At 41.8% G+C, this 24111-nt stretch overlaps 4 protein-coding genes across 4 annotated transcripts; 1 reads left to right on the top strand and 3 right to left on the bottom strand.

The window, feature by feature from the left end:
• Positions 1-6017: 6017 nt before the first annotated feature.
• On the bottom strand, positions 6018-10087 carry LAJ45_11562 (uncharacterized protein; the record flags this gene model as incomplete). The annotated part of the gene is made up of 4 exons (XM_046121046.1): positions 6018-7225; positions 7279-7542; positions 7784-10031; positions 10085-10087. 4 exons carry the CDS (start codon positions 10085-10087, stop codon positions 6018-6020), a joined length of 3723 nt encoding a protein of 1240 aa, XP_045965767.1.
• Positions 10088-14759: 4672 nt separating this feature from the next.
• LAJ45_11563 (uncharacterized protein) lies at positions 14760-15856 on the top strand (the record flags this gene model as incomplete). The annotated part of the gene is made up of 4 exons (XM_046121047.1): positions 14760-15002; positions 15065-15106; positions 15167-15482; positions 15546-15856. 4 exons carry the CDS (start codon positions 14760-14762, stop codon positions 15854-15856), a joined length of 912 nt encoding a protein of 303 aa, XP_045965768.1.
• Positions 15857-17313: 1457 nt separating this feature from the next.
• On the bottom strand, positions 17314-19763 carry LAJ45_11564 (uncharacterized protein; the record flags this gene model as incomplete). The annotated part of the gene is made up of 2 exons (XM_046121048.1): positions 17314-19634; positions 19733-19763. 2 exons carry the CDS (start codon positions 19761-19763, stop codon positions 17314-17316), a joined length of 2352 nt encoding a protein of 783 aa, XP_045965769.1.
• A 2424-nt stretch (positions 19764-22187) lies between these two features.
• Positions 22188-22959, bottom strand: LAJ45_11565 (uncharacterized protein; the record flags this gene model as incomplete). The annotated part of the gene is made up of 3 exons (XM_046121049.1): positions 22188-22349; positions 22422-22643; positions 22705-22959. 3 exons carry the CDS (start codon positions 22957-22959, stop codon positions 22188-22190), a joined length of 639 nt encoding a protein of 212 aa, XP_045965770.1.
• Between the last annotated feature and the right edge of the window lie 1152 nt (positions 22960-24111).

Genomic DNA, 24111 nt, shown 5'->3' on the forward strand with positions numbered 1-24111 from the left:
AAGTTCAACTTTATACCTACCAACTTCAATTCCATCCGATAGAGCAGCGGTGGTAAAGCCATCTTGGTTATTGGTATCGAATCCAGATTCGGAGGATATATTCTATGCCGATGCGATTGAAAAATATTATAAACGCCCTCAATCTGAAGAATTTGAATATCTCACTTATTTCAAATACCATTCATTATATAAGATTCAACGTCGTAATCGTTCGAACTTCTCTCATTGTAATTTTGATGGATACGGCAATTACGTATATGAAAGGAAGAAGGTCCGTTTTTATTAAACTCTATTCGAAATATTTTCTCAGTTAACATCTTATCTCCTTTATAGGCTGTTTTGATACGGACATGTTTTCGAAGATTATCAGATGGCGAAAGCTTTTTCTTCAATAAATTGCTTGAAATACAGCATTGGAGATCTGACGAGGAGGTTTTGAGTGGTTTCTCAACATACCGAGATCATGTACTCACGATATATCCGGATATATATCGTCAGCTACAGTTATCATATATGCAAGCATCGCGGGATTCTCATTTATACTTTTCAAATATATATGAGGAATTGGTTCAAGCAGTCACAAATATTGCTGAATGTTCGATCAGGGAAATTGTTCGAAATCAACTCTGCGAGATGCAAAATTTAGCACCTTCCATTTCAGGATCAGATTTGGTATTTCGATTAAATGACGATCAATATAGAGCATATAATCAGATTGTGCAATCATTTGACACGTACCAAGCTGTTGGATATTCTCTGAAATATTTCATAACGGGATCTGCTGGTACTGGAAAGTCATTTCTTCTGAATTGTTTGGAAAATTGGTTTAAAACTCGTCGGTTTCAATATTTAAAACTCGCTTCTACCGGAATTGCAGCGAATAATATATCGGGACAAACAATACATTCCGCTTTGAACATCGGAGGAGGCGAAAACAGTTCGAACTTTTGTTCAAATGTTCCACAACTACCCGAAAGGCTAAATCAGTTAAGACAAATTCAAATTATAATTATTGATGAAGTATCAATGGTCAGTTCCGAACTTTTTGATTTTGTCTCCGGATTGTTTGCACGTATTCATGATTCAGTTAAACCATTTGGAAACATACATGTTATTTGTTTGGGAGATCTCCTCCAGCTATCACCTGTATCTGGTCACAAAGTTTTTTATTCCTCCATATGGCGTTTGTTCATTCCAATTTTCCTAAAGGAAGCAATGCGTCAGCAAAGCGATCTGAAATTTTTCAACCTTTTAAACGATTTAAGGTTCGGAAAAATTTCTGTCGAAAGTTCCCAAATATTACAAAAGAAAGTTGAATCTTACAATATCAACCGCAATACATATTTGACAACATTTCTCGTATCTTTTCGCAAAACAGCAAACCAAATCAACGATTTATTTTTGGATACCCTACCAATAACAGAAAGTAAAACTCATATCGCAATTGATCGGGAAGAAGGACAGGTTTTGGACTCGATGGAAAACTCACGAACATTTAAAACCGGCACCAATTTACCTTCGAAAGTTGTTTGTGTAAGTGGTGCTAAAGTGATGTTTTTGAATAACACTATGATATCGCTGGGTATATCTAACGGTACATGCAGTGTTATTGTATCTTTAATGGAAGATGGATACCCGAACATTGCATTCCCGACCTCTGACGGAATTAGGGTAAGTATTTATCTCCATATCCATAAAGCAAACAATACTCGAGTTCTAATTTGAAATAGATGGTAGAGGTCAAACCCGAAACATCATATTTTCGGAGCAATGGAATCAGATATTCTCGGACCCAACTGCCGATTCAAAATGCCTTCGCCCTTACAGTACACAAAACACAAGGATTGTCTTTAAATCATATTTGCGTCAATTTCGATGAAACGATTTTTTCCAACGGTCAAGCGTATACAGCGTTAAGTCGAGCAAAAAGATTAGAGGATGTTGAAATTATTTCGTTTGATCCGAAAGCAGTGAAAGTTGATTTGGAAGCTGTTAATGAGTATAAAAGGCTGGAGCAAATAGTATTGGTTTGAAATAATTTGAATTTAACGCTCGTAATTCTGTAATTTCGTTAATTCTTAAAAACAAAAAGTGTTTCAAAAGGTTAGGAGATACCCAAATACAAATTGTAAAACAAAACAAAAATACACAAAAACGGTAAAGAAAATCAAAAGTATGAAGAAATAGAAAACAAATATTTTGAACTATACTTGATTTTGTGTAATTCGTGCACGTTTTCGGTTTAACAATGCTTGAGCCAACAAGTCATCATCTTCACTGAAGCCTTGTATACTAACTTCATTTTGATTATTTCGTATCGATTCAATCTATAAATTAATAAGTTAGTTACTTTCAATATTGAAAGATTTCTACTTACTTTATCTTTGATTGAATCACCTATCATTTCGAGCAATCCGTTTTGATTTGCTATACTTCTACGAAACCAAGTATTCTTCATTCGTAAAAATGTATTGTTAGTAAATGAAATTCAAAACTTATAACAGTAAGAGTTTTTACTTATAACATCCGGATTAGAACATGTGAAATTTTTCGGTTTGATATATACGACAGTCTTCCACGCTGTCAATGTGTGCCAAATTGCTGTCGTTACTAAAAAGATAAAAATCGGTGTTATTTTCTCAAGAAACTCCGAGTCTTTAACACCTTTAGTCTTTATTCCTGAAAAATAGTTATCGTGAATGACCGATACTATTTCAGGTGCCCAGAAGTGACATCTAGCGGTCTATTTATATTAATATATCTTTAATAATAATTTAAGATAATCAGATTCCAAACCTCGTAATTTTCTGCATCGGTTATAAATCTGTCGTTCTCCAACAAATATAGAATTCTTTCTGATTTTTCTGATATCGAATCATAATTTGCAAACGAATACAGAAGACCTTTTGCAAAAAGCTTTTTGGTTTTATCAAGAAGATGAGATTTCACATTTGAATGTGTATTCCGTAACTATAAACTTATTAATACCAAACTGAATTCATATAATTGTCACTTACTATTAGATTAAGAACAGTGTTCATCGGAACTTTAATAACTTCACTTGCCAATGTCTCATTCCAAAACTTTGTAATCATAAGATTCAATCTGTCAGGATATGGAAACGGGTCCATAAGTATTGTGTTGGTTTCAATCCAGTCTCCGCATATTTCAAGCAAACGTTAGATCTCTGGAGATTGATCTTTGGCTTTCCGTTTTTGTTTAACCGACATTTCTGTTGTTGCTTCGCTTGGTTCATATTCGGTTTCCACCGCCTGATTTTTTTCCAGTGAACCGTTTGCTACAATATTGACAGAATTTTTTTCCAGCAATTCTTCCGGAACAGGGTTTATTGAAAAATTCTGCCTGACTCCTAAAATTGGACTAAATGTTGTAGATCTCCTTGACGATATAATTGTAGGAACATTATCGGTGGCTCGAATAATATCCTAAAATAAACATCAATTTTGAGTTTCAATAATAGATATTGAATTAAAATACCTTACTCGTTGCGATAGAGAATGAAGAAAATTCTTGATAATTATCTGATTTTTGATGCGATGAACGTTTTCGTGTAGTATGATTATCAAGAGCATTTAACCGATCAGATAATGAAGAAAGTCTTTTGTGATCCGAGTCTGTAGGTTTTGATTTAGAAGTGGAAGTTTGATTTTCTGTTGATTTGTGTTTTGATTTTATGGTAGAAATGTTCGATCGATGTCGACTACTTTCTGATGTACGTTTTTCTTTGACTCTGGGTGGAATTGGTGGTTCGGATTCAGAACTCTGATCGCTTGCGGTATCTTCTAAATCTTCATCAGTTTTTTCCGTCAAGGGAGGGTTTGCAAATATTGGAGGATGTTGTATATTATAAGTTCGATTGTTTGTATTATTAACTTTGCGGGATGATGATCGTTCATTATGGTTTGACATCTTTGAATATGAAAAATTCAAAATTCGCTTCAATATCTTGTGATTTAGCAAACAGTACTGACTCAATAGGTATATATATATTAAAATCATGAAATGCGATATATAAACTATTATAATATACCGTATTATAGAAGGTTTTAGGGAACATTTAAATTTTTTTGCATCCTGTATCTTATTCGTGCATCCTGGAACTTATATTGCATCCTAGAAACTATTCTTGCATTCTGTGAGTCAGTTTTGTCTTTTTTTTAAAAATTTGTTATATATGAAAATCGGGCGATTACCTGAGACTAGAATATAAAATTCTCGGTATTCACTGCATGTTAGGGATTGATCTGCAGTCCGGTTGTGAACTGGTGCGCTCCGATCATGCATATAACTCCGCGTTAAGTCTTGGGACGAATTTTCCATCCCGCAGTTTATTCGTGCATCCTGGAACTTATATTGCATCCCAGAACCTATTCGTGCATCCTGTGTGTCAATTTAGTCTTTTTTTTTTAGAAATTGTGACGTATTAAGATCGGGCGATTACCTGAGATTGGAATATCAAATTCTCGGTATTCATTGCCTGTTAGGGATTGATCTGCAGTCCGGTTGTGAACTGGTGTGCTCCGATCATGCATATAACTCCGCGTTAAGTCTTGGGACGAATTTTCTATCCCGCAGTTTATTCGTGCATCCTGGAACTTATATTGCATCCCAGAACCTATCCGTGCATCCTGTGTGTCAATTTAGTCTTTTTTTTTAAAAATTGTGACGTATTAACATCGGGCGATTACCTGAGACTAGAATATAAAATTCTCGGTATTCACTGCCTGTTAGGGATTGATCTGCAGTCCGGTTGTGAACTGGTGTGCTCCGATCATGCATATAACTCCGCGTTAAGTCCTGGGATGAATTTTCCATCCCGCAGTCCATTCGTGCATGCTGGAACTTATATTGCATCCCAGAACCTATTCGTGCATCCTGTGTGTCAATTTAGTCTTTTTTTTTTAGAAATTGTGACGTATTAAGATCGGGCGATTACCTGAGATTGGAATATCAAATTCTCGGTATTCATTGCCTGTTAGGGATTGATCTGCAGTCCGGTTGTGAACTGGTGTGCTCCGATCATGCATATAACTCCGCGTTAAGTCTTGGGACGAATTTTCTATCCCGCAGTTTATTCGTGCATCCTGAAACTTATATTGCATCCCAGAACCTATCCGTGCATCCTGTGTGTCAATTTAGTCTTTTTTTTTAAAAATTGTGACGTATTAAGATCGGGCGATTACCTGAGATTGGAATATCAAATTCTCGGTATTCATTGCCTGTTAGGGGTTGATCTGCAGTCAGGTTGTGAACTGGTGTGCTCCGGTCATGCATATAACTCCGCGTTAAATTCTGGAAATAATTTTGCATCCAGTAATATATACGGACATCCTGGAACTTATTTTACATCCTGGAACTTATTTTGCATCCTGGAACTTATTCGAGCATCCTGTTAGTCAGTTTTTTTTTTTTTTTAAAACTTTTTGATATATGAAAATCGGACGAATACCTGCAACTAGAATTTCAAATTTTCGATATTCGTTGCTTCTTTGTGGTTGATCTACAGTCAGGTTATCAAATTATTTGCAAAACATTTCCATAATTCCTTGTAAAATTTCATAACTAATTTTACTTCCTTGTTTTGATTCGGCAATCCCGGAACTTATTTTGCATCCGGTTACTTATTCGTGTATCTTGTCAGTCAGTATTAAGTTAATCGATATTCCAAAATATTAGCTTAATATAAGTCGTTGAGTATATCGTTAGCCTTGATTAAGGACGGGGATAAAACAAAAACAATTTTATTTATTTTATCATTAAACACAATCGACAAATTTAAGAAATGTTAAAATCATTGAAAAACATAAGAAATAAGCGTATATAAACAAATGAAAACAAATATTGAATGATTGAAATAGATTATATATTTAAGAAATGAACGTTGTATCGATAAAATAAAATAGAAAACGATAATTTAGGAACTTGAAAACAATAACGGATAGAAAATAACAATTTAGTAACTTGAAAAACATAACGAATAGAAAATAAAATCTAAACTAATTATTAGAAATAAATTGATTCATTCTTGAAACTTTGCATGAAATATGTTCAAAGTCTAAAAATGTCAATTCTCGTCGATGGCCGCTGATGTTCCTCCAAAGATCTGACCAATTCTCTTTCATCGCATTGAGAACACTGTCCAATATCGGTACGAGTTCTCTGGAATCTTCAGGATATTCTGCACGAGCAGTCGGTAGTTGTACATACGCCATTTTGAGACCACCGCGAGGTCCCTCCGATACAGCATGTAATATTTTATTCGCCAAATCGTTGATTGTCGGTGGTTGACAAATACCAATCTCAAACAAATCTCCTGTAACCATCCAAGGCAATAAACCACCTGACGCAAAGTAAGGGATTTTCCATGATACAATCAAATCCATTACACTTTTGAAAGTCGGTTGTTCTTGCCGAGAAATATAGCCATGAATAAAAGTTGCAAGACTGTTCGACTTTCGGGAAAGTGATGTGAGTACCCGATCAACTTGAGTTGGCTTCATACTCAACTGTCCGTAGACTCGAAGCATCAGAAAGCTTGGTTCGGTATTTGGATTCAATTCTCTTTGCTGATCTTTCCAAATCGTTTGAGCAGTAAGAAAATCTTCAGAATTTTCACAATCACTGTAGAGTTCAATCAAGGATGGAAATCGCCAAGCCGTTCTGGAAACAAGACACTTTCGAACTAAAGTCGTCAAGTTGTTGATATCACCAAATTCCGGAAGTATCGGTGAGCCATCAGGATTGAAATTATTGACAGATAAGCTTTTCATCAAACTTTTAAAGCTTGGACCTTGAGTCCTGGCATATAAAAGCTTATCCATATCGACGTTCTTTCCACATGCTGCACGAACATATCTCAAAGTTGTCGAATTTGTAATATTTGAGGTTTTCGTTACAAAATATTGTATCGGCGATGGGTGATTCAGAATCTCAATAAAGATTTCGTTGATTTTGAGTACTGAATAAAAACATTTCAGAAGAGAACACGCTCCGTCAATCGCTGCCTGATTACCAATAATTGGTTCAAGGCTTTCATTCAATCGATCAAGATCAAGGTCGTTAAGTTCGAATGGTTGTTGAAATGGTCTGATGCGTTCGATTTTAGATCGCTTAACATTTCTCGATTTAGGATTTTCAAACCGTTTACGTTTGTTAGAATTTCCGACAGGTAAGATTGTTGAACGTTGAGCAGCCCGATTTTGTTCTATCAAAAATTTAGTATAAATGTACAACTTATCGATAATATTTTTAACTTACGTGTATTGGTACCAAGAAAAGAATTAAAGGTTTTGGTGCCACGTCGTTGTAATAATTGATCAATGTCAAAATGTTCGGAAAGAATTTTGGCAAGCTGATTTATAGCGGTAATTGCTGGCCTAATACTTTCCTCCTCGGTAATTATGGATACAATATTATCCATAGTTTGGCTCGATAACTTATTACTAACATCGTATCGAAATGCAAAGTCATATACTTGTGGTACAAACAAATATAATTCCGGAGTCAATTTTTCGTCGTTATCTGTTGACATTTAGTATGAAATTAATATTTAAAATATGAAAGGAAAATATACCAATTTGTGATAATGCATTGCAAATTCTTTGGAGAAATTCAACTCTCCCAAAAATATGTCGGTAGTGATAGTGACGATTGGTTACCAATGGTAACGTAACATCAGTAATATCAGACAAACGAGTTCTTTTGAATGATCCGATAAATGCATATACAGGATAAAAAACTGTCATGCCCCAAAGTACATTACGGAAAGCTTTCGCTTTTAATGCAGGTGAAGAAGTATGCCGTGTATCAGGTTCGAGATTAACATCAAGATGCCAACCGCTATGATGTTTATCACCTAAAATCTCCTCTGCTGAAAAGAAAAGCTTTAGGCCAGGTTCATTCGATCCATTTAAGGGATCTACTAATTCATCAATTTTTTTCCGTAAACGATAGGCAATGCTGTTTGGCGGAAGAATGATATTTGATGTCGGGTTGAACAGATCAAAAAAATCATGTTCTAACATTTCCATATGTTCGAATGCTAATTTGCCTTGAGCTGCCAACAAACCACCTTTAAGAGGATCTAGCTGACTTGATTTTTTTGAGAGCGTTCCCAAAATACGGGAATATGTAGTTGAGAAATCAGGAATGAAACGAGATACATTTTGTATTTCGGTTTGATCAACAGGTGGAAGGAACGGGATTTGATCTTTTAATTCTTCGCGCATTGAGAACGTATGTTGATTCTTCGTCATTAATGATGTTCCCTTGAGCGTCGCAATATGGTTCTCGATAACTCCTAATTCAAATAGTTGGAAGGAATTGATATCATCAATCGTACGTACTAGAGGTTCATTATCGTTATCATTGTCGACACCGATATGATCGAAAAGATTTTGATTCTTTTCTGAATTATATTCAAAGGTTTGAATATCAGAAATATCATCGATATCGTTTTCATCTTCCGCAATATCAATCAAACTCTCATAAATCGGATTTTCAATATTGGAATTAGTTATCAATGATGTTATCGCGTTCGAATTTGATTCGGTGATGGATGATTTGAAAGGCGTATGACGTACAAAGTTGATTTTCTGACGGAGCTTGTCGATAAAGGTATCAAACAAAGTATTATCAAAAATATCATTGATATTAATAGTTTGATATGGGGTAAGCTGTTTAGCGATTACCGCTTGTGATTCCGGTGGTGTAAGATTTTCCAATTCGACAGAATTGTTTGGAGAAACGGAATAGGGAGTGAGTGTATACTGCGAATCATTATCCGGAAAAGAAATCGAATTATATTGAGCTTCAGCGTCAATATTGATTGCAATGTGTTTTCCAAAAATATTCTTGATATTCGGAATATTAACTCTTAAAATCTCTCTAGCTCTCCAAGTATCATAGTTTTCCTTTCCACCAAAACTAGGAAGGGCATCAGCCATTAGGTTAGGCCGTTCCGGTGCAGAATTGACAAAACTACCGTAATTCCGATAAGTAGTATTCTTCATTGTCGGTCCTTTAGGATAACAGATAATGTTGAAACGGGTATCTTCAGTATATCCGCAAGGGAGAGATGAGGAATCGTTGTTATCTAGAACCATCGGCATTCCGGTGTGTTCTTCGATACCCTGAAAAATAATCATCGACATTGGTTTGACGGGAATCAATGTATCAAAATCAGGGAACCAGAAGTAACCAAGCGAAGTTGAATCTTTGATGACTGACACGTTAAGTGCAAGCGAAAAGGAAAGTTCATCGTCCGTAGAATCACAATGAACACCAGCAGCTGTACCTTGCAATCTCATCGTGTTGGTACTACGGTTGATTTGCGATGAAGTGAAATAGGTTTGTGAACCAGTAGATGGCCCAAAAAATGGTGGATTGTAACGTTCATGTCTTTCCTTAGTGAATTGATTATAAACGTCGTCCATAACAGTTGACATGACACGTCCACCAAGATCGCCGAGGATACAATGGAATTTGGCCAACCATTGCATATATTCCGAATCTTTAGTTTTCTCCCAAGTTGAATGTACCGCAGGGGCCGCCGCGTAAGAACCTTGAAGAGCAATTCCGGTCGTATAGGCGGTATTCGGACCATCACGGTTACCGGTCATATGATGATCGAATTTCTGGAAACCTGACTCCCATTTCTGCGACGCGTAATCGAATTGGCCACGTACGTGTTCAGCAAGATTTTGATGAAGACGGAGAATTTCAGGATCATTGAATTTGCCGATATCGCTTTGGTCAAGATACATAAACTTAAACCATTCACCGATAACTTGGTTGTTCTCATCGAGTAACTGACGATAATGAGGTTGACCACTGACTGCAACGTGAAGATCAGGGTAATCGTCGCGATTGAAAGTGCATTGAGACATCTTTGCCTTAATCTCTTGCAATTGAGTGACGGAAAGCTTCGTACCAGCCTTATGAAGAATCGGTTCATTAAGCCGGAACTTAATTTGATTATTCATAAGACTCCCGTAATGAGGTTGAAATGTCTATAATAAAAGTTAGTTATAAAAATTAAAACAAAGAATTATAGAAATAATACCATAACTAATAAAATTTTTTTTTATTTTTCGTAAATTTTTTTCCGTTATTGAAAATACGGTTTTGGTATCGGGAATACGGTTTTGGTGTCGGAAATACAGTTTTGGTATCGAAAATACGGTTTTGCTATCGAAATACGGTTTTAACTTATTTGATTAGCATTACTAAGCAATTACATAAGCTATTACATAAGCTGACAGGGGTAGAGGGAGCAAAAAGGGCGTATATACGCCCTTTTTTCTCCCTCTACCCCTGTCAGCTTATGTAATACCTACAACACTCACCTTTCACGGTCGGGGTGCAAGTTAATCTTGAAAGAAAGTGGGCGGTCGCACCCTTTAATATATCCTCGCTCCCATCAACCCCTAACCCTCCCCACACCACTCCAGAATATTCTACTATATTCGGTCGCCACCGCGCCCTTGCGCCCTTGCGCCCTTGCGCCCTTGCACAGCGCCCACCACTCCCAGCAAAGCGCACCCGATACCTAGTTCTTATAAATACATACAGATAGTGATTAAACCTATATATGTGTTCAGTACGGATACCTACATATACCTAGTCGTCATACTGTAGCGCTGGGGTCTCAGTATCGTTTAGAGTGGCTTGGAATCGGGTAAGCTCGGAGTTTTCGAACTTACCTTTGAGTTTCCCAATATATTAATAGACTATATAAATATAAAGTGATTCATCCCTCTTGTCCTTGTCAACTCCCTTCTCAACTCAGCCAAGAGTTCGTGAAGTGCGGGGTCACTCCTCACTACAGACTTTGCTTTGGCTTCATTTGCCAAGGCAAGTCAAAATCTCCTCCTTTTGGACATCGAGCTCGAAGGTCACCTCTCAAAGACCACCAGCACCACACTCCTAGGTTCCCTCTTCATTGACGGACCCGCCCTCTACGCACTCACGAGGCGTTCAGCTACTCCCCCTTACCATCTGCCTTTGGAGAGGATGTGCGGTTGATGGCAGACCATAGTCATTACAGTTGGAGTTGCAAGATGCATGTTCTCTTTGGTTACTCTGTTCTTTTGTGTTATCCGGAACTTTTTTCCTTCTTTCTCAGGTGGGGGGTTCCTTAGTCATCAATCTTGTAAGAGGAGTGTGGTTGGTAGCATACCATAGTTACTATAACGGGGGGCCTGGCATCGGGGATGGGTCTTTATGCCATAGTCTATGACTGCATGCAGTAATTGTACCTAGAAACAATTTATATGATATAAAAAAAAAAAAAAAAAAAAAAAAAGTATAAAGTGATTATAGATGATTTAGGTATTTCCTGTGCTAGGATTCTAGAGAGTTAATGTAGGTCTTTTACCAAGATACTAGCTTGTGCTTCTATCCTTACTCAGCTAACATATCTTGGCCACTTCGATGCTACTGAATCCTTCGTCTGTGCCCGCGATTCACAACAACGCTTTGCCGAAGAAAATGCGTGGTGATAGAAACAATTCTAACGATAAGCGGTATACACCACGCTACTTACGTTTAGCCCAATTTTGCGTCGCCGGTCGCTGGGGTCTTGTATGGTAGCCACAAACCGCCACAAGTCCTGAATACAGACAAATTAGGATCCGATACACTCCTATCCCTTAACCCGTTGCTGACCGCGGGTTGAACCTGAGTGGGAGATCTGTTACCTGATAAGAAAGATAAGAAGACCTGTTAGTAGAGCCACACCAACCCCCCCCTTTCTTTCCTTAGTGGACCGGCACCCTGGTGACGGTTTGAGGGATAGCTCTAGTGCCATTATACAGCGCCTAAACTTGGCTCCACGAAAAGTAAGTAAATGTACGTAGTTAAGCCAAAGATGATATAAGTCAATTTGGGAATTTGACGGAGCTAGCAGTACTGGTGACTTCAGCGAGAGACACGTCTGGCTTAGGCTGAATGATTGTATGTAGTGTTGTAACGTTCAGCGGGTTTATAGCCGGATCTGGCCAAACATATACTCTAGAGTACATGTATGCATACATTTTTTTTTTTTTAAATCATGTAGTTTTATTGATTCTAGGTACAAAACTCTGCATGCAGTCATAGACTATGGCATAAAGGTACCTCTCCCTGACTGTACGACAATGAAACACATCCCCAGAAGAACAAAAGAGATAAAGAAAACATACTGCACTTCCTGATAATGTTTGGGATAACAAAGAAAAAGAAAAATCGACAGTCTTTGGCGGCCCATATCCGACATAAGAAATCGCCCTTCGCGGTTTTTAGTAACCTGTTGCCCTTAGGGGACTTTTGTTGAGTGCGTGGCTTCGCGGAGTGAAGTAGGTTTGTACTGGCTAGGTGGTGGAGGGGGGGGGAGCTGAGTGAGCTTGATGTCAGTCAGACCCTGACAGGAGCGGAGAGATTTGGTTCTTCCTTGGGAAGTTTGTCCTAGTGGCGGTAATGTAGGCTCCTAGGGCTAGTGTGTTGGCTGGGTTTCTCCAGATATCGTCAAGGGTATTGACGTCGGGTAGGTACTGTGAGCGTTGGTCTGCTTTTGCTCTGCATGTGAGGATGGCGTGTTCCGTGGTTTCAGGGCCTATGCATGTATGCATACATGTATCCTTCGACCTTACATAGTAGACTGGACCATTACGTGTATGGTGTGTCGATCTTAAATCAAAGCTGGGGAAGGTACAACCCCGGCAACTAGATCGATTACGCATAGGATATAAGACCCGAGCATATATAGCGGTGCAAAAAGAATTTCAACATAATTTTTTATAAGGAACTTACGGTGGGGGTGTTGTGTCCTTTGTTTAGACCAGATATCAATTAGAGCTGTATTTGATTCAGGCGCGGCCGAGGTCTGGCCAAGCTTGTCATATATGTACATGTATATACGTGGAATTTGTCGAAGCTTAAGCGATGGGAAACATCCGGATTTGAGAGACATCTATGTATGTACACATCGGTACTTGTAGTTACGAGCCAATTGTCATCACTTGTGTGTTACAAGATGCCGAATCCCCGCGCGCATCACCGAAGATCACATCCGTGCACCGCGCAAATCCAGTGTGAGAGAGCTGGTCAAATATCCAAAAAGGAGGAGATCTGCGCATATTTCCTTGATCGGGACATGCACATCATCCGCCCTGCATGTTCCCAGAAAAGCGCAGCGGCTACGTACCTTATCCTCATTCCTGTACTCTACGTACTCGAAGCAATCTTTTTCATGTGGCAGAGCTTCGATTCTCCAAGGAAACGGCAGTTGCAAAGCTTTGTTGAGTGAGTCTCTGACTCCGATTCTGGGTGGCCGGTGCACGGTTAGCAGCCTAATTTTCATAGCTTCTTGGGTGAAAAATAACAGACTCCTAGCTATTGCGTCTATGAAAGTTTTGATGACGGGATGATGGCGGAGAAGTATGGTACAGGTAGATCCCTATGGAACTACATACCTACCTACGGAATGTGGGGTCGGGGTTAATACCGAGCGCGCCACGAGCTCTTGGCCTTGAGCTTGTTGCGACATCTTTCAGCTCTGGGAGGTAAGTAAGTACATATGTATGGTGCCCCCCCCCCCCCGTGTTTTAAAGGTATGACAAAAAGTACCGCTGTGTCACCTTTGAGAGTGTTTCCATTATAATAATAATGCGCCAAGAATACCGAGAGAACGGTGCCGTGATGATGATCGACGTCACACTACTATCCCTTCGAGTGTTTTCAGGACCGGGCACTAGGTGGAGGTTATCCCCCAGGGAGGTGTTTTACTGGCTAGTAAACCTAACCCTCACTGTCCGAACCTGTTTTGGTGTGAAGTCACCCCTTGTGACTTCTTCTTTACTTGTTCTGGCGATTCCAGAGCCTGGAAAGAGTTGGATTTCATGGTTATCACCACGCCGTCGTGGGCCTAATAAGTCTTCATCTGCGGAACACACGGAGGATAGAAACCTATTCTTTTGGCGGTTCTATTACAAGGAGAACTCACTCCCGCGGTCTCAGCTCGGCCCCGTTACTGTCGGCCTTTTTACGGGACGCGTTACGTGTGTGTCATGGATTCAGCTATTCTATTGCGTGCAGTCGTTATTTCTCTCAGTCGCACTACATGCGCCATGCACATGTGAAGATATATATGCTAGTGTTGCCGGTTCAAGCCGGAACTATATACACGAGCAGAAGCCATGAATGAGGTGCAATTGCGCAGATGAAACAAAAAGCAACGACCTCAAGATCTCAGATCACTTGTGTTATTGACTGAAGAGAGTAAGTGCATTATGCGGTTTGTGGTTTACAATCGATCATGCACTCGAGCCCCGGGTCTCGTTCAATTGGGCTGAATGTAGAGATAATGCGTGTCAATCCTTGATATCGACTCGAATGCATCCTTTTCAGAAAATAGGCTCTGCAGCAGCAGTACGCCGAAGTTCTGGTCTGTGTTACGAGTTTATCAGACCAAAGGGGAATTTAGCATGTCCTTGATGGCACCGATCGTGATGGACGAGTCTTCTCAAGCTGCGGCATGTGCTTCGGATTAGTCAATTGCAAAGGAGACCACGAAGACTAGCTCCAACTGCAGTATGATCAGCTAGCTGTGCCTAGGACTATTGCGAAGAAACTGCGAGACTGTTCTGTTGGAGAACATGATGGTTTCAGCCTTAAATAATTGAGAGCGAGTTGTCTATATAAACCGCCTCCACCCACCTCCGGAAAAGTCCAGCTTCCACAATTCTCCACGACAAACCATCATGAGCGGAGTATCAAGTAACATCGCTGCCCGCACCCCTCTGTGCTCAACCCTCTTCTTCCACACCTCCCACGGTCTAACGGAGGTACACCCTGTGGTGTTTAACCTCGACGCTGAGGGGAATCTCTGGCGCAGAGGATGGGGTGGAGAAGAGAAAATTGATCTTAGTGAGGACGCAAAGCCTCATTCCACTGCAGGAATGGCGGTACTCGGGCGGGGAAGCGATATCCACAGCATCTTCAATGTACGAATTCTATCACCTTCATATACCGTCTTTCTAGCTTGCTCACATTACCCATATCTCAGATGCGCCTCTACTACACAAACAAGGATGGCAAGATCTTCGAGGTAAAACACACTTGAGCCCATCTGAACGTAGAGAGAGTGACCGCTGACAAGATTGGACAGCACTGCTACACCCAAGGGCGTGGTTGGTACCAGGGCGCACTGACTGGCCAGTTCTGCGCCTTTCCAGGCTCAGGGCTTGGGGTCCGTGGCAGCGATAACGGAGCCTTGACGTGGCTCTTCTACCAAGACCCTGAAACGTGCGGGATCCACACTATGTTCCGTAGCTCTTTGGATGGTGCATTCGAGCAAACGAGTGTCTGTTTTGCACCGGGGATGAAGTGTACAGAGATAGCGGTTGATCCAAAGGGGAATGCGGGGGTGTTCTACCAGAAGCCAGATGGAAAGATCACGCAGGCCGAAGCCACTACGCCTTACGGTAAGACCTCGAGAACCATGGTGCGGTAGTGCACGTACTGACTATGAGCCCACGCGACTTCAGAGCCGTTTGCTGGCAACACCATATATCCACCCGGTACAGCCATCGCGACTACGAAAGACAAGATGTTTTGTGTTACAGGAGACAACAAAATTGAGGTCAATATATATGATCCCGACAGCCACAAGTGGCAGCCGCCTACGGTGATTGAGGGCGTGAATGTGATCCCAACGGCACCACTGTCAGCAAACATGCACCAGCCTCCGAGAGATGGCACATATACCATCACGATAATAACGCAGAAAGAGAAGCATGAAATTACGAAGATTGGGTACACGGATCCGAAAAACGTTGTTATTGCCACTGTCAACTAGGTTGGTGGTGATGGGCTTTGACTCTTTCTTTGGGAGGGCCGGTTGGAATTCCGATGGGATTACTACATGTAGCTATAGCGCTATATGACTATGTGTCGTTGAAATTGATTGATTTTCGAAATGGAGAGAGTAGTGCTTTTGAACATCATTTGTCGTGAATGTGCTCTTCGCTGTCTCCAGTTGAAACATGCTACTTGGCCCACTCCACAAATCCTTTACTTTATGTCGCTTTGGTCACCGAGTGCTCCAACATAATAATTGTGTAGTCGTAATACAGGGACGTTAGGGTTCTTGGCGGTGTAGTCACAGGTTATCACTCGCCCAGGAGGCATCCACCAATAAAGTTCTCTCCGCCAAATTGGTTCCTGTGTGTAGCACTAATATGTCGACGGCACTCGCTGTAACTAGTATTAATCCCTCCCTGATACAGGAATAACGCGGAAACATAATCGAAGCATGGCTTGCTTGATCAATCAATTGATCATAAAGATACAATCTTTAATAATCCAGGCCTGGATCGACGAGTAGGAGGGAAAGCTCGACTCGAATAGACTTTTGAGAACTCGAGTTGCCCAATAATTGCTTGAGCTTCTTAAAGTAATTCCAAATGATCTATTTGTAAAAAATATGTTGTTAGGGTTAGGGTTTGATAATCGGAAATGTTAAAATTGAATTACCAAGGATATTATTGGAGTCTTTGGTAGTAGTTCAAGGCACATGAAGTAACATTTGAGAATGTTGGGGCCAACCTGCTAGCTCGCGAGGATGACTACTCGTGGCTGCTCTAGCCCCAGGCTCGAGACTTCAAAGACTTGGGCTAACTTAATTGTCTCGTCGGCCGTACGTGGCCACTCTAGGGTGCCTGAATCGTAGATTTTGCCTGACCAATGACAGGGATGTCAGGTGAGTCTCAGAAGGCTGTAATCAGCGAGGCATGGTAGGTTTGGTTTCCCCTATTGCATAGCTAGAACAGGAAAATCGCAGACTAATATATATATAGACAAGAATTACATACTATACTTGTCCAATGGTCTTTGCAATTGGATTGGAGGTTTCACTCGCGGTCGGGGCGGCTAGGATGCGGTAAAAACCGCCTTTTGATTAAGGAGATGGCGATAGATTGATTCCGGATCCCGAAGTGTACGGGGTTAGTTCCCCAATGAGCTCGTGGGCAGATCATAAGGAATAAACTTGCTTATCGGAGGATGCTATTTAGAAGATGAATTGAAATCCAATTGGAATATAACGAGTCGACCAACATGTGTAGATACTTGTTCTGATAAATTTAGAAACACGATTATACCCGATAGTGTGAAAGCCCAGGCCATGAGGCCACCACTAGACCTTGAAATAACAACGATTTTGGAAATATCACAAAAAGAAATAATAATAAAGGGATCCGAGTCTTCCAACACCAATTCCGCACCACACACTGAGATCAGACCACATGATCTCTTTCAGCTTCTCTTCTTCTTTTTCCGATTACGTCTTAATCTTTTGCGCCCAAGGTATCCGTATTGCTCATCCGTGTCAACAACCGATCCCTTCGCCGCATCCCCGGGTGCGAGAACCACAAGCTCCAGGTGCTCTCCTCCCGTATCTCTAATCTTGATGACCTTGCTCAAGGTCTCGTCTAGGCTGATACCAGCACAAGTATTTTCGACAACATCGGTAGTAGGATCGCTGCCCAGGCATAGCGTGGCATACTCCGGTATTGACTTCCAGGACTGAATGATAGTGCCCCGATAACATTGCCATATAGATCCCAACAGAACTAAGAAAACATGGGTCGAGAGTATTACAACTCCAAAGATGCCTGTGCGGGTTGATATACGGAACCCGTAGACGTAATAATTGGCGCTTATAGGCGGGTAAGTGAACTTTGTGTAATCTAATATGGGTTCTGGCATCAGATAATCTGGCAGAATCGGGCCGCCATCGCGGGTATGAGTGGGTATTCCCGTATATTGCGTTGAAGAATGTGGCATGAAAAGTAGAAATGAGAGATATGAGCCGCCGACAAGTAGCTCAATCGGGTGAATATACTCGTCAAAGGCACTACTATCCTTGCCAAACTTGTAATTACTGATGAGGCCTTGTGCGTATGCACCTAGTGGACTGCTTGTATCATTCGTTGGCTGTAATTGGGCACGGGGGGTGTATGTCCTCTGTGGTCCTGTGGGAAGAGGGGCGACACGAGGCGGCCGCCTGCTGCGAAGGTCTTTATCCCAACCAGGTTCAACCATTGAGTCGAGCCAATTTTTATGATACAAAAGACGTTTTGGTGGTGCCTTTTCGATAGCACCGTTTTCATAATATGAGAGATAGTCGTGGAAAATAGTCCAATCTGGGCTAAATTCTAGGTCGACCGACCAGCCGCTCGAAGAGGCTGTAGCTGTCTTGAGCATGGCAGACGTCGAGCAGACAAGTAAGATATGTTCATCGCTATCATCTTCGAGTGAAAACTCCAATAACGTTATCATCGAATCACTGAAGAGCTCCTTCCTTAGCAACGGTCGCCCTTCTGTCATCCAGACCGTAACATTCAGGGGGTCGCTCGAATCCAGGGTGACCTGGAACAGAGGTATCAAGTCCTGGTTGCTCCTCAGCTCGCCATCCAAGCTTCCCGGAACAGTATCCTGATAGCACCATTCTGGTCGCGAGGTATTATCACTCCGGCGCGAAATATCGCAGGTCTGCTTCTCTCTGGCCCGGCACACTGTGTACGATTCGATTCCTGTGAGGTCTACGACAAACTTGTCATCTGCACCTCGACAAGTGGCACAGGTTTGGTTCGTTGTCCTATGGAGCTGAGCCGATTTATAAGCGCCAATCCTATCGCCATACATCAGTCCAGTGAACGTGGTACCGCCGTTGCCGGTCCAGTTGAAAATATCACGGTCCAGGACGGTGGAGGTATTGACCGAAATCCAGCTAGAGCCATCATAAAACCTATGATTCGAGTTTTCCCTTGAGAGCGTCGCCCCATCCAGGCCGTGCCAATACTCCTCGGGGCGATAGTAAGATGTGGAATAATTCTGCATGGGATCGTATGATGTATAATTTAGCGTTGAAGGATCTGAACTATCGAGATAAGTATCATAACTAAGATACCAATCAATTAGGATATGTGGTTGGTGCCCCGGTACCAATATATCGAGGCGCTTGTGAGTGCTATTGATCGTTAAGCTTGTTTGGTAAAACCAGTCCTGGCGGGGTGTCATCAGCACTGCGCTGGCTGGCCCCGACAATGAGCATAAAAGGCAGCCCACGAAGAAAAAGGCTAAGAGGGGTGTTAAGCTCCTTCTTAATCGCTGCTGCTCACTGGGGGGCTCAGATTTGCCCCTCCACCCACTCCCCCTACTAGGACCTCCTCGCAGCCCAGAGAGGCAATAGCGTGCGCCCACCCAAAACTCACGTGAGGTTAGTAGTGAAAGGTTGTAGAATAGGGTCTCGGAACCCAAGAGCCCCAGTAGTGTGCCATTGTTCATCAGACACAACTGGATCCACTGCCTTGCAATGTTTGCCAGACTGCTAATGATGATCATCTCGTGGAGCTTTGCTGCTAGCTGTAACGCCCCAATGATGTTTCTGGTCTGCCGCGTGGTCTTGCCGACTTCTGCGCCAATGGAGTACTCAGAAAAGTTCAGGAAGAACAGTACCCCTGTGCCGAGGCATGATATGATTGCTGGGATATGCCAGTATACGCATCTGAGAGTTTTGCTTGAAAATACCGACTTCTTTTTCTCCACATTAGGCGTTATGGAATAGCTCTTGACTACATTCTCAAACAAAAGACACAGGTTAGCCACTATATGGATACATAGAATCCACTAATATATGGTTTTCGGTATATATATCCCGGTGCTTACGAACTTCTTTGATACAAGGGCCATTCCCATGGCATACGAATATCTCCAAGACTCTTCATCTATCACACATCCGTCCGTCGTCTAATAGAATTGGTTCTCGCCCTAATCACCTCTGTGGTGTTAGATTGGGTCGGGAGAGTGGGCACGCTTGCGCTCTTTTTTTGGTGAATTTGTGAAATCAGGGTGAGGAAGCACGTACCAGTATTTGATTTGAACAGCTCAACGGGGTGTTTATACAAGGGAGGAGGAGGGTTTAGGAGTTATATCTGCGAGATTTGGTGCCTATACATACTAAAATGAAGCCCTGTACGCGGATACCCCGCCCGGCAAAAGTCTGTTTTCTTTTTCCTTTATCCTAATCGTGGAAACAGGGATCTGCACGTCACATTTCCACAATAATTCTACCAGTATCCTTGGACGGATGAAAATTGTCAGCTATCACTAGTCTAATGTACCTACTCTACATAGCAATTGTTGGATTGATTGGTTCTATTGTTATTGCCAGCTGTACGTAAAAAACAAGATAATTTCCTTACTAAGTGGTGCACAGTCCAGGTCGCGAATTTGACAACTTTCATCCACCCAAGGGATACATGTATGAATATTGGGATGCCTTATCAAAGCAGAAGTGGCCCGGTGTCCCCACGTAAGAGTAGAAAGATTATCTGTCGCTTACTAGAAGGTATTGTAGTTTGCTTCCTACTCGAGTGTAGGAGATAGAACCGGGGATTAGGTTGTATGGCAGAGCCGTACGACCCCATACAAACCACCACATTCTCTAGTACTTGATCCTATGCAAGGAAACAAAAACTTACTTTGTTTTGTCGTGTTGCTGCAAGTCGCCCCCGAAACCCAGCGATACGTAGTCGTGGAAATAGGCATGCATGTCTCATGTGAGTTCTGCTTTTTCGCCACAAAAATGGCTATGGTAAAAGTGCACAAAATATCACTAATAAAAGTAAATATATATGGAGTAGACTGTTACTGTAAAATAGACTCTTTTTTCTACAGACACCATCCCGCCACAGGACCGAAAGCAGAATCCCAAGACTATTGTACCTATATATGTACCTATGTGCGATAGAGCGGTCTGTCCTGTATAGTTGAACTACATTTATGTTTATGTATCTATATACTCCAGAGTAGAGGGTTTTAGCTACATAAATTACATGTATGGCTTGAGAAGCTATGGTGGGTAGGTGTGTAAACTTCGGCGTTTGCAGCCAATCAATCTATAGAAATTGGGAGATCTACTCCCATAATGGTACTAGCGCCTAGCCCAACGGTGGAATTTTCTCTAATTCCCATACAAAAAAGGTTTCTCTGAAGTTGACACACGCACCCCCTATGCCTTCTCGCGCCATAGGCTGGAAAACTAAATCCACATTGGTCAAGATGACTAAAGGTTAAGGGTCGGTACTGCCCTTCTCCACCAAAAACTATTTGCTGTCTCATATATTTGCTATCTCCTAGGGGTTTGGCTCTCAGAATACGCTAACGACATAACGAGGCGCGGCTGTGCGTACATGTATGTATGCATCTGCATTGAGTGGAGTATTTGTGAGAAAATGACAAATCAACTGCGCACAGAGGGAACCCAACTTCAGCTGCATTAGTTTGAGTCAACTGAGAGCCTCATTTGCCTGGACTCTGAACAGTATGTTATCTGTAAACCCATAATTATGTAATTGGTTCGGAGGTGGAAATCTCTTATGGGTGGGTGTGAGAATTTAAACCCCGCTTAACAGCAATAGACCGCTAGCTTCACTGAGCTGCTGCTGCTGCTGCTGTTGATGCTGCTCATGGTGTCCCTGGCCTTTTGATCGATATCAATATTTCATTCCTACTAGCTAACTATTGAAAACCCCCAACCCCATAGATACATGATCAGGGAAGTATTTAACTCACAGATTGAGGTGCCATAGCGCAACACTGAATTTAGGTGTTCTGCTCGGTAGCGTAATTGAGAAGCTGCGCAGGCGCAGTAATATACACTTGTCTCGAACCATACCCAACTCGGTTTAGTGTTGGTTGGTGGCGGAAAGGAAAAAGAAAGTAAGAGCCTCACTCACCTCGAACTCCGACTGGCATGTTCCCATTTACCGCTTTTGTAAATTTCTTATATGTTCGTTCAAGGGAGAAAGGTGTCTTGCGCTGCGCCGCCCTGCGAAAGAACTGATTAATTGAATACGCCCAGTTATCGCCGGGAGGAAGGTACATTTTGATTGTGTGTTCATATTCTATCCTCACCTGCTCACGTAGCATACCTACGGCGGCTCGTAACTACCAAAGTGCAATTAAGGATTTCGGTTGCAACGAGACAACGAAAACCTAACAACCCGCCCACACAAAAAAAAAAAAAAACTCTGCCGGTGATTTAATTGTAGACATATTAAATAACTTTAGTTAAATACAAATAAAAAATTACTACTCCCAATCTGAATCTTCCTCTTGACTTATCAATGGTAGGGGAAGTCCGGGAAAATTGGGGAACCAAATTTTTCTAACTCCGTTGAAGCCAACATATCAGGCCTTGGTAACATCCGCTGTGCTCGTGCAACTGTTATATCGAAGCCAGAAAGCTTGACACTCAGTGGAGAGATGGATGAGATATGTATGTTCTAATTCAATACAATAATCAGCCTTCCTCATACGCGTCGAAGGGACATAATAAAGTTGGATAGAAGACAAACCGACGACTTTAGGTCACGATGGCACAGGTCCATGGCATGCATCGCTTCAAGCGCTTTTAGTATCTGGGTAACTACTTCCCGGCAGTGTTCCTTGGCCCTGACTTCGTCCTTCTCAACGTACGACTGGAGGTCACCCCCACTAAGGTATTCCATGGCGATCCAGATGGTCCCTTCCCTCTGGTTACTGTACCATCCAAGGAATTTGGCGAAAAAATCGGGATGCTGCGCGGGGGGTAGCTCTAAATTAGCTAATCAGGGCCCAGCTTTGGATAGAGAAGCGTACCTCTCGCAGTGCTATCAACGGAGCCAACTCCCTCTTGAGTGAGTTTTCATAAGTACGTTTGACCATACGATACGATTTTTTCCCAGGGCCCTTGCTACTATGGAGAAAGTATGTGTCGTATTCGCGCCCAAGAGTGGAGCCGGTCTTCCAAGCCTCTTTCTCGTTGCGGCAGTCGGTGTTTATAACAACGCCTTTGTGAAACTCTGCGTCATATTTGAATTGACTGAGGTCCGGGTCTCTCAAAGGTGACGCCATTTCGAAGTAGCAATGTAGATATCTAGACTGGAAGTTCAAGGTCTCTAAACTGTTACTGTAGGTCGGGTTAATTGTGAGGGCGAGAGTGCGATACTTATGCGAATCTGATGTATGCACTGCTCGTAGTTCCGGAGTGTTTTTGGACGCGGTTGGGTCTGCAAATGGGCCTAAACCGCGCATACATAATTTGTTGGCATGCAAACCCAGAGTTTGGAAACGTAAAGTAACTACGAGTAGAGCTAGCTTGTAGGTTTGTCAGGATAGTAACAAGAGTCGGTACCTGATGCAATACCCACCCTAGGGCATAGCGATAGAGTGTTTTAGTTGGTGCTAACTTTGTTGATTCTTCCATACACCATACTTATGGCACTCTGACGTCCAAACATTGTTTGGAAATGCATCTAGCAACTATTCTAACAGCGCTTCCCTACATAGATTGCCATTTCCCTACAAACCAGTCAAAAATCCTGGCAAATATCGCATGCGAGCCTTAATCATGATGCCGTGGCAATCTATAGTTTAGAAGTTCCCCATTGTACTTATGGGCTCTGAATATAGCGCACAGTTTCGGGGGTAATGCGTTGAAAGCCGTACCATGGTGCCACTGATCGAGAGGACCGAAAGTTGCGCTCGATCTGAGCCGGAATGATTGATGCTCAATCTGAAGAGACACTCCTCTTCAGTTCAATTGATTATCCCTGAGGTAGAGTGTTTAAGCTCAATTGACCTTTTTCCTTCAAAAGAAATGCAAAGAAAAAAATATGGGGCCAAGTGTCAGATCTCGATGAAACTAGATCAGTCCCAAAACTATTGATCCTAGGCCTGATCATAACCTCGTTGGCTTTAGCAGAATAAATTTAAAATGTTGCGCGATATTACCGAACAGCTTTACCTACCTCCGTTGAGAAACAGACCAATTACCTGTGGCCCCGCCTATAAGTGCAATTCTAGAGATACACCTGGGGCCTTGCTCAGTCCAGCTTAGAATATCGAGCTAAGAGTGGTCCAATACAGCCGCACCTTGGTATGTCGTTAGCGTATTCTGCGAGCCAAACCCGTACGCGTACGAGATAGCAAATATACGAGACAACAAATAGTTTTTAGTGGAGAAGGGCAGTAACTGTCTCGCAAATCGGTACGAGATAGCGAGGT

Source organism: Morchella importuna, assembly GCF_003444635.1.
Source record: "Morchella importuna strain M04M26 chromosome Unknown Morimp01GS074, whole genome shotgun sequence".
Taxonomy (NCBI): domain Eukaryota; kingdom Fungi; phylum Ascomycota; class Pezizomycetes; order Pezizales; family Morchellaceae; genus Morchella; species Morchella importuna.